The sequence below is a fragment of the Chenopodium quinoa genome, unplaced genomic scaffold (genome assembly GCF_001683475.1).
Source record: "Chenopodium quinoa cultivar QQ74 unplaced genomic scaffold, ASM168347v1, whole genome shotgun sequence".
NCBI classification, from domain to species: domain Eukaryota; kingdom Viridiplantae; phylum Streptophyta; class Magnoliopsida; order Caryophyllales; family Amaranthaceae; genus Chenopodium; species Chenopodium quinoa.
This window is the reverse complement of record NW_018743858.1, coordinates 4,416,997-4,427,296: the sequence shown is the minus strand read 5'-3', so window position 1 is coordinate 4,427,296 and position 10,300 is coordinate 4,416,997. Positions and strand designations below refer to the sequence as shown.

The 10,300-nt window shown below is 32.8% G+C and overlaps 1 protein-coding gene across 2 annotated transcripts; it reads right to left on the bottom strand.

Moving 5' to 3' along the window:
- Positions 1-2,589: 2,589 nt before the first annotated feature.
- Positions 2,590-7,751, bottom strand: LOC110686431 (growth-regulating factor 1-like). 2 transcript variants are annotated; one of them, XM_021863049.1, is made up of 5 exons: positions 6,784-6,866; positions 6,526-6,550; positions 5,810-6,034; positions 4,480-4,855; positions 2,590-4,104 (listed from the first exon to the last, which is right to left on the bottom strand). In XM_021863049.1, the coding sequence occupies exons 1-5, from the start codon at positions 6,787-6,789 to the stop codon at positions 3,339-3,341; spliced, it is 1,398 nt and encodes a 465-aa protein (XP_021718741.1). In that variant the 5' UTR covers positions 6,790-6,866; the 3' UTR covers positions 2,590-3,338. The 2 variants fall into 2 exon arrangements, with proteins under 2 accessions (XP_021718741.1, XP_021718740.1); XM_021863048.1 differs by lacking the exon at positions 6,526-6,550 and having other exon boundaries at positions 6,784-7,751.
- Between the last annotated feature and the right edge of the window lie 2,549 nt (positions 7,752-10,300).

Here is a 10,300-nt window from a genome sequence, read left to right as displayed (position 1 = left end):
CTTGGTATTCCATATACCATGTGAACATCAACAGCTTTTACATCAATTGATCTATTTCTATCCAAATTAAATTTCATTCCTACGGCATCAAAATTCAAGACAAGTTGTGCTGAAAATTCAAGATAATTGTGGGGAAAATCCAAGTGCAAGAATCCACCAAAACCCATATCCTTTATACCTTGAAGCTTATCAACTTGGTTAGCCAACTGCTGGACCAAGTGCATCAAAGGCATAACAGTTTGCCTCGTTGTCAGCTTTATTCTAGGTCCTTCCTCATCACCAACATCATCAAAGGGTACTACTTCTTTTTGTGCAACTCCTTTCGTGGCTTTCTTTAATTTAGGTTGCTTCTCTATTGCAACCACCGTTGGAACCTGAACAACTGATTGTGCTGCTGACTGAGATATTGATTGTGCAGCACCTTGTTCTGGTTTTTCTTTAACAGGGAATAATGGCTCCCCCATAGGAGCCCTCTTTTTTTTCAGCATTCTCACAGGTTTTTCCTCAATAACCTTCACCGGGTTCTTTTGATTGATCAACTTCTTCTTCCTACGTTTATCTTGAACTTTCCCACCCTTCTTTGTACTGAAAATTAAAAAACAAAAAAATCAGCATGCAATATATCTTTAATAATTTGAACTACTAAGTTATAAATGACCTTACCCCTTTTTCCTTGCAATTTGTTTAAATCGGTAAGGCTTCTTTTTAGGCCCATCATCAGCCCCATATTCTTTGTCTCGTTTTGTTTCATCCTCAGTTTTAGGCTCTACAACAGCAGATTGCTTTGGTACTTCAATTTCGTCCTCAGATCTTCAACATTAAATTAGAGATGCATAATAAAATTAAATGCATTATATTTTCATAAGCCAAAATAAGTACATAATCAACTTATATGATGTACATTACACTAATTTTAACGTACACAACAAGGTGAAAAATAAAAGGTAACTATATTTTCATAAAGAACATCACAACTATATAGAATGAACAAATCAAATATGATAAAGAACATCAAGTATATGCACAATGAACAAATCAGATTATGAAAAAGAACATCACAAACATATAATATAATATTTATAAATCCACTACAATTGACAATGATACTTTAATGTCCCATACATACCAATAATGTTTCACAAATATTAAATAGGAGTCCTTTGGATTGTTCAGCAAAACAAATCAAGCAAAAAGTATAAAAAGCAAAATTACACGCATGAGTGTAATTGCCCATACTAGGTGCCTCACAAAGAAGTTTTATAAGGATCTTAACACCAAGAGTAATTGCTAAGGAAAAGTTAGGCAATTGTCAAAAATCATGAAAAAGATGAAAGGTTAGGCAATCAAAGTGTAGTGCATCCAATTCAACGAAGTCCATCTCAACTACCTTCCATAAAAATCAACACATATTATATACGAAAAATGAGTGAATATACTCATTATTACACAATCACTTAGAAGTTAATTAATTATCCCTTAATAATAATGGAATCTTTTCTATACAACAGCATGTCAATGCCTTTCATTTTCAATTTTCAACTCTTTTAATCTATACATCTATATTATCCTTACCATAACAATTACTAATTTATAGAAAGAACATTGTTTTCTATTATAAAGAACAACCATACTATAAAAAAAAGAACATTAAAACTATAAAAAAGAATACACCATATCCAGATCTATTCCAAGGTACAAAGAACATCTACTTATCAATAATGAACATTACACTAAAATAAAACGAACAAATTATACTAACATGTTACAATACTAAGGCTCACTATATAAAATAATACTCCTATAATTGTTCACAACTACCAATCCAATAATTAAATAAAATAGATGTAAGATCTCCAATAAAACAAAAAAAGAAGATACAATAAAGTAGGCATTTCGTAATGGTGAAAGCTTGTACTTACTTGGTAATAACAATATCTTTGTTAACAATTCCTGATCCCTACACTCGGGTGCACCATGAGCATGGTGCACCCGACCCAAAACGACACCCCTTTGTTAATTAAACGCACGTCGCATTAAAGCCTCAAAATAAAAAATAAAAAACGATGAACATTCTGTAGAAATAGGAAGAACGCGAGATTTTTTCACCCAGTGAGTAAAACAGAAAGTAAAAAACAATAGTTACCCCCAAATAAAAGGTAAAATCATTTCAAATCACTTTCTCTCTCTCTAAAAATCAAATTCTCTCTCTACTATTTTCTCTCTTAAAAAACTGAAATTTTGTCAAAACCCTAATAGATTATTAAGGCAAAAAAACCATAATTGTGCTTCAAAGATTTGTGAAGATGGTGAAAGAAGATGATATGTAAGTTTAATTTCAGCATGCAAAGTACTCTAATGACTGTTTACGCTGTTTTTCGTTTTTTTTGTTATATTTAATTTTTTTTTAAATTTCAGCACTCAAACTAAAAATCTAGTGAAGGAATATGCAATTGAGTATTTTTTTTTTTTGCTTTAATTCGTGTTAATTGTTGATTTCGTGTGGCTGAATGTGTCGTTTTTTTGTGATTTTTGCGTAAAACCGTGAGTAATTTGATATGCAATTGAGTTTTTTTTTTTTTGGTGATTTTTGTATAAATCCGTGAGTAATTTGGTTATTTTGGGGTGTAGTGTGCAACAAGAAGAACAAGATGAAGAGAAATAAATAATATCTTACCTTGAAAAGAAAAAGGGTACATAAAAGTAAGAAGAAAATTGAAGGAATAAGTAGTACAGAGGTTCAAGAGATCCAATTGTGGACCCTGAGATGTTGAAAGTCATTGACAAAGAGAAGGGAAGAGAAAAGAGAAAAGGAAAAAAGTCAGACCAATTGTATGACGAAATGTGTCATGTAACCTATTTAACAGGTTACAAGCAAGTTTTTTTTAACTTTTTTATATTGAGATCCTCAAAGGTTGTAATTAAAAATAATTAAAAGATTGTCTTGTTTAAATTCAACGTAATTAAAGGTTGTATTATTTATGACAATTTATTAGCTGTATGGGGAAAGACATTTTCATCATAAAAAATACAATAATAGACACATATGTAGCCAAGCGAACACAACAGATCCTACAGACCCCAAGAGTCACAAACTATAGTGCTCTACCGATAATTCATACAAGAAATGTTAAAAAAGCAGCCAATAACTTCGATATGAACGCACATTAGAGGCTGAAGTATTCCCTGATGATCTACTTTTGACTTAAGAATGAAAGAACTTTGTCACAGAATTTTACAAAGCATTGTCATGGACTAGACTACAAAACAGCATTGTGCAGCAAATTTTCGAACTCTTGACACAGAGCTCTAGTGGCGACTACTTATACACCTCCAAATGGCTAAAAGATGGGCAGGGAAGATGAACTCCCAAGAGTGAAGCCGATAAGATCACCAGAAAGTGTACTAGTTTCGAGGGCTTTTCCACTTTCTGCTTTAGGGCTACTCCCTGCACTGCTGTTAGAGAAATAACCCAGTACACCTGTTGGAGATGAGGCTGGTTGAGGTTTACCATCCCAGCCCTTCGATAAAAGATTAAGAGGCAATATACTCTTGCTTTGGATCCCTGAGCTAATATTGGTGGTGGTTTTGAGGACCTCTCCTAGAGGACCACCAAGCGAGGTTTCCCAAGAACTGGGTCTCCTGTCATTTGTGACGGTGTTCACTCCCAAACCCATTTGGACAGTGTCAAATTCCCGTGATAATCTTAAAGGAGATAGAGCAACATTTTCTCCAGTAGGTGAAGAGGTGGAAGACATAAAGTCAGCTGGAGGTATTGAGATTGATAGCTGGGTTGTCCTGTCTGTTTGTGTTTGTAACTTCGACCACAAAATGCTAGATTGATCATCCATGGAGTGATTTGAATGTTGTGGGTTGGATCTTTGGGCATTGAGGTCATGGGTTGGACCATAAGACCTAGAGACAGAAGAGTCCGTGTGTGTGGTGTTTAAGATTGCATCAGACGTAAGGAATGCAAAATTGCCAGCAGTGGACTCAGTAACTGAGAATTTGTTGCCATTGGAATTCAGGCTAATTTTTGGGTATTGAAAATCAAGTCCTGTATCGCCTTGCATTCCCTGACTGCTGTTTGCTATGTTCACTATATGCCTGGAACCACACAAGAAATTTTAGTTATCTCAACTTAATTTATACATCATAATATACTGGAATTGAAACTTGATTCTCCCAAAATAGTTCGAAGTATTACGTTTTGATCAGATTACCTGTTTAGCCTCGCAAACTACTTATGTGTGAAGAATATCTTAGATAATCACAACTTATCCTTAGGAAGGGTTTTAAGACAATATCACTAGTTTATGACTCGAAGAGTAATGACAAAATAAAATCAAATTCACAGTAAAGGAAAAATTAGGAAGATAGTACAGAATTAATTTTAAGACACAAAAGTAGGTGTAACAATAAGTTATAATTTACAGTAGTTTGACTTGAATTGAAAGAGGGTATTGACTTTGATGATGTTACCTGTTAACTAGGGAAGAAGGCAAATGATTTGGTGGAACAGGTTGTATGTCCTTGCTTTGATCAAGGTTTATAGCAAAGCTGTTGGATGTACCACCACCAGGCACCACTAATGCACTCGAAGAAGAGGCGGAATTCATGACATTAGTAGTAGAGGAACTAGTTTTGTTAGTGGTGACTCCGGAGATGGAACGTCCAGGATGACCTTCCACAGGCTTTCTTGAACGATGGCGACCTCTGTTCATATGCCGCTCACAGTATTTTTGATCAGGTACAGCATCTCTCGAGCACCGCCATTTCTTCCCATCCGTCCTACGACACCGTCCTGGCTCAGGATCAGCACTGTTGGCAAAGCCGAGATGGAAAGGACCCCATCCAACTAAATCAAACAAATACTATCAAATAATTGAATAAACACACCAATGCAGGACAAGTACAGAAATTTAAGGTGCGGATATATAACTAATTTTAGACTAAAACAATTATGTTACTCTTCCGTCCCATGATTAACATCTATCATTTCGAAATGTCATGCTATTACATATACAGGTAACATTCTTTTAGTACAATAATCCGCCAAGTCTTTTCTCAACTTTTCTATTCCCTTGAAATCGCTCAATTACTTAACAATACTAGCTAAAAATAGCAAGGCAGAAGCAATGAAGAATTATTGTAGCTTGAGGACACTTAATAATGTGATCGATGTTTTTATGTTGCTATTCAAATCATCTATTTTTTCTTTTTCTCTCCCTCAATCCTTTAGCTGCTTTGTTTGTTACACGTTTTCTTGATTTCTCCAAAATTCAAATTGATCCTAAAGGCTAAAGGCAAGAAAAACGTGACATCTTATTCTATGTAAGTAATGTAACCAAATTAATGATCACAATGTGGACAGTAAGTAGACATACACCTCTTTATACAATAAATGCTTTAATGTCATAGATTAAATAATGGTAGGTGAGCATTTGTGAGCAAGCAGGTGAATTGAAGAAGAATTGAAGGCAAGTAGTACTAGAGACGTTTACAAGAAATTGCTAAATGAGACAAATTCGATATTCTACTACCGTAAACAAAATTCACCCCCATTATAGATTTTACTCATTTTACAAGAGATTTTCCTGACAAATTGATAGCTTTAAAGATCGCTTCCAAAAATTACCGTACATAAAAATGACGGTCAACTAGTTTAGTCAACTAAAATCTTCTAGCATAATACCTCTAAGATTCAAATCTCGTTTATATTACTGCCTATGTGACTCATATGAACAAAAATAGGTATTACAAAATAAGCATTAAATGAAGAAAAGTTGCTAAGATTATAGATCAAACTTACATGTACTGGGACTCAACAGTCCACTAGAGAAGCTAGAAAATCCTGCTGATTCAAAAGCTCTTCTTATGGGAATCAACAAATTAGGTGGTATGGGAACATTTGCAATAATGTACTTGTAGATCAACGCTTGTTGTTCAAGCTCAAACCATTGAGATGGTGTAAATGGTGCTCTTACTCCATTTGTTAAACACATACTTGCATTCACACTTCCATTACACGTATAGCCTAAATCATACACACAAAAAAGCAGAGGTTAAACTCAAATTTATTTTCAATGCATAAATTATTGGGCATTTAAAATCTTAAATCTCAATCAATATTGCATTTTGTAATCCTCACACTCTTCCTGCCTCTAAAGATTCTTCCTGTTACGATAACGATTATATTACAACAAAAAAAGTCAAAACAGGAAATATTTTTAGAGATTTATGGATTAATTTGTTGCACATTTAATTCTAACCCTTGATTCAATTTATTTAATTATTACTATAACTCATAAATTGTATCCTTTTTTAATATTTATTTTTTCAATTTCAAATACTAAGGGAGAAATTCGTTTATAGGACTAATTAAAACAGTTTTAAGAGACAAAGTTGAAATTGTTTCAAAAAAAAAAAAAAAAAAAAAAATGAGAGAGAGAGACAAAGTTGAAAAAGGTAAAATAAATCAAAGGAAGTTCCTTTATTTTCACTTATTTCCCCTTTTGTGCCCCCTACCTCCTACTATTTGATGTTCATTCAGCTGCAAAAAAAACCAAATATAACAGAATTATTCAAACAGGGAGACAAGCATATAATTAGTACTAACAAATACTATACTCTTTTTATAAATTTCCCTCCACCACCCAAATTTAAATTCAAGTACCCATAAAAAAAATACTTCATATAACCAAGTAAAAAGGAAATAAAGTTCCAATATTTTTTGCTACATTTGTACAAGAGATAAAAGTAAGATATAAATTATTAACAATTTACCTGCATTTTTACTGTAAAATGAATTTGGATGCTGAAAAAAAGGAATTGTAGAGCTTTTTGGTGAAGAGAAACTAAGCAAATTCTGTTCTTGCTGCCAATCAGAAAATGCATTACTTAATTTAGCAATTTTTGTGGGTTTCCAATTATCATCAGAAATTCTTGAAGATGGCATTTCCTTATTTGAAAACTCAGTAGATCCAATTAACATATTGCCCATCAAACCAAATTCCATGAAAATGAAGCTTTTGGCAATGCTAGAAGCTTACATGAGTCACAAAATGAAGCATTGTTTTGAAGAAAATGAAACTTTGTTTTATATTTTTTGGTAGGGGTTTAAGGTAGTACTGAAGAGCTTTTGGTTGGGTTTTGAAAGACGATATTTTTTTTTTTTTTTAGAAAGAATGAAATAATTGGAGAGAGAAAGTGAGTGAGACAGTGAGATAGCCAGAGAAGAAAAGGGAGGGAGGGTGGGAGTGATTTGACAAAGACAAAAAAAGTCGATATAACGGAGTTTTGTTAACTGTGTTTTCTTTGTTATTTTAGGACTTTTGAAGTTTGGAGTGTGGACGTAATGAAGTTGCAATAATACCATGTAGGGTCGTAGGGTGTCAATTCGGGAAATTGAATGTATTATGGTTAAACTATGATGGGTCGGGGTTTTTTGTATCCGGTCGTTCGGGTTAATGTTATCCTTTTACCCCGTCTTGGTTTGGGTCGGGTTAAGATCAGTTGAGTCAGGGTCATGTTTAGGTCGAGTCATATTCTGTAAGATTTATATTCTTTTTGGATAAATTCGTATCAGTTTAAAAATAAGCTTGATTGGGATAATAATCTGGTCGGATAACTTTCGGTCGAATTGAATCTAGTTCAACTGATTCTTGTTAAGTTCAGTTCAATTTGATTAATATAAGGTTTTTTATTGTTGGGTTAATTAATTTCAATTTAGATCTATTTAGGGTAGAAATACCCCTGACACGTGGTCCAATCCTATAGAGACACGTGTCCCAATCCTATAGAGACACGTGTCCCCATAGGAAGATGACACGTGGCAAAGTAGAGAGTACTTGAATGAGGAAAGACCTCCTTACATTAGGAGGCCCAAATCCCGAGAAAGGCGCTAAAACGGCGCCCCCAAAGGACACTTGTCCTTACCTGATTGCGCCCCTAATCAGAGCACATCATTCTAGGTCACCAAACCCTAAATGGCACACACTCCCAACCCTATAAATACCCCAATCATTTATGATGGGAAGGGTGGATAGAGACATCTCATTTATTGCATAAACAATTTGCTCCAACTTCTCTTTACTTTTTCTCTCTAAATTATTTCGTTTTCCGATCACTAACTTGATCGTCGGAGGCGAATATTCCGTCAAATGGAATATTCGTTGTTTTGCAGGTGTCCGTGTAATACCCCGTATTTTTGAAACATATTTTCTAATTAATTAATTTATTATTTTTTAAAAAGGGTATTTTAGTCATTTATTCTACTGTTTGAATTTTGGAGCCAAAATGATATTTGAATTTTGGCTCCAGAAGTAATTTAAAACTTAATTATTATTTTTGGATTTTGAATAAGATTTATTATCTATTTATTTTATTTTAAAAACCAGATTATTTATATATTTCGGATATTTTAATTAAACAAAATAATATTTTATTATTTATTTATAAGGGCCGAAAATTCCTAATTCAATTACTATGGTTTTTGGAGTTTCTATGTGTATGTAGAAAATCTGATTTTCTTACTTAGTAAATAATTGGTATTTTCTTAATTAATTATTTTATACAATAAATATTATTTACACAATAATTTTTAAGCCTTAAACCTAGCAAAGTATTTCCTAAATACTACAAGGATGTCCGAAATTTTGGAGCTATGGAAGCTCAAAAAGTTCGGCCACTTGGTTGGATTTTTAGGTGATTTATTTTGGTAAATTGAATTTTTAATTATCTCCTTAAAATCTCTTATTTTCCTTAATTTTATTTTCCACCTCCTAAATATTTGATCATTTTATTTCTCACCTTATTTTATCTTTGATTATCCCCCAAGTAAACCTCCTTTTCCATATTATTTTTCATGACAGCATACTTTCCTTAATTTTATTATTCTTACTCACCTTGATATTAAACTTTCCATAATTATTAAGCTCTCTTCTTCAAGTAACTTCCTTAATTCTTTTTACCATAATTCTTCCCGCATTCTCTTGCAATAATTCTTGCATGAGCTAGCCTATAAATACCCCCTCATACCTTTCATATTTTTGACACCAAAAACTCAATTCTCTTCTTCTCTCTTACTCTTCTTCTCCTCTTTTCTAAAAGAAATTAAAATCAGCTCGTATATCTTTGGAACCAATTTTTGGGCACTTCTAGTCAGTTTTGGGGTTTTTATATTTCACAAATAATTGTTCCTCTAGAAAAATTCTTGAGGTTAGGCTCAAGAATCACCTAATTCGGAGTTATATTGAAGGAGGTTAGGCTCAAGCCTCTGCAAGTTCTGCCTATTCTTTCCAACGCAAATCCAATTCTATTAAATTTCTCTTCTTTTTTCTTTTCTTTTCTTTCTAGCGCCACCACCACCAATCACCAAGACTGCCACCTCCAGCCACCCGTCGGAAGGCTAACCCACCTTGCCGCCACCTCTCTCTCTTTCCCTTGGTTTTCTACTTCTTCTTCTTCTTCTCTTCTCTTATTTAATTAATTATTATTATTATGGGATATTTATAAAAATTATTATGAGTAGTTTTAATGAAATAAAATCAGATTTTTATTCATGTTTATGAAAAATAATTTAAAAGGTTCATGTACATATAGTTGGGGGGTTTTTAATTTAATTGTTGTGATTATATGTTAACCTTATATTATTTAAGGTTATATTTATTTGTAGGGTGTGTTTGATCCACGTGTTTGAAGTTTATTTGTGTTTTCTAAGCAAGCACCAAAGGTATGTTATGTGGCTAGATACATTTGAAATTAATTGGATTGTATAAGCATGTTTTACATGGCTTTTATGATGATTGAATTAAATTGAATTGAATTATGATTTATGAAATAAAAGCATGTTAAAATAATTGGATTGATAAATAAATTGGACGATTAATGTTATGTTTGAATGGTTTGAATTATACATCAAGTTGAAAAAAGAAATTGATTTGCAAAGTTTGATGAATTAAATAAAAGGTTTTTCAAAAAGAAGAGTTATTAGTTTTAAAAAAAATTATCAATATGAGATTTAATTCTCAAGTATTTATTAAAAGGTATGTTGAATTTAATTAAAGGAGCTTGAGTAATTATTGGAATTATTGAGTTAAAGAGGTTTATTGATTTTTTTTAAAAAGCTTTACAAGAATAATTATTATATTAATCCCACTATGCGGATTCATTGAAGAGTATGGACTTTGTATGACCTAGTCTTTCTCCAAGAATAGCCTTGAAATAGTAGGAGACTAGCTTGGGGTTGTGCACACTTAGAGAGGAGGTTGAGTTTTCAAAAATAATTAATTTGACTAATCAT

Excerpts from the sequence above, each read along its gene's own strand:
- LOC110686431 (XM_021863048.1), bottom strand. The coding sequence starts at position 7,015 with ATGGAATTTGGTTTGATGGGCAATATGTTAATTGGATCTACTGAGTTT. Across the intron at positions 6,035-6,783 it reads ATTTTACAGTAAAAATGCAG|GCTATACGTGTAATGGAAGT; the intron begins GTAAATTGTTAA and ends TGTATGATTTAG. Across the intron at positions 4,856-5,809 it reads ACTGTTGAGTCCCAGTACAT|TTGGATGGGGTCCTTTCCAT; the intron begins GTAAGTTTGATC and ends TGTTTGATTTAG.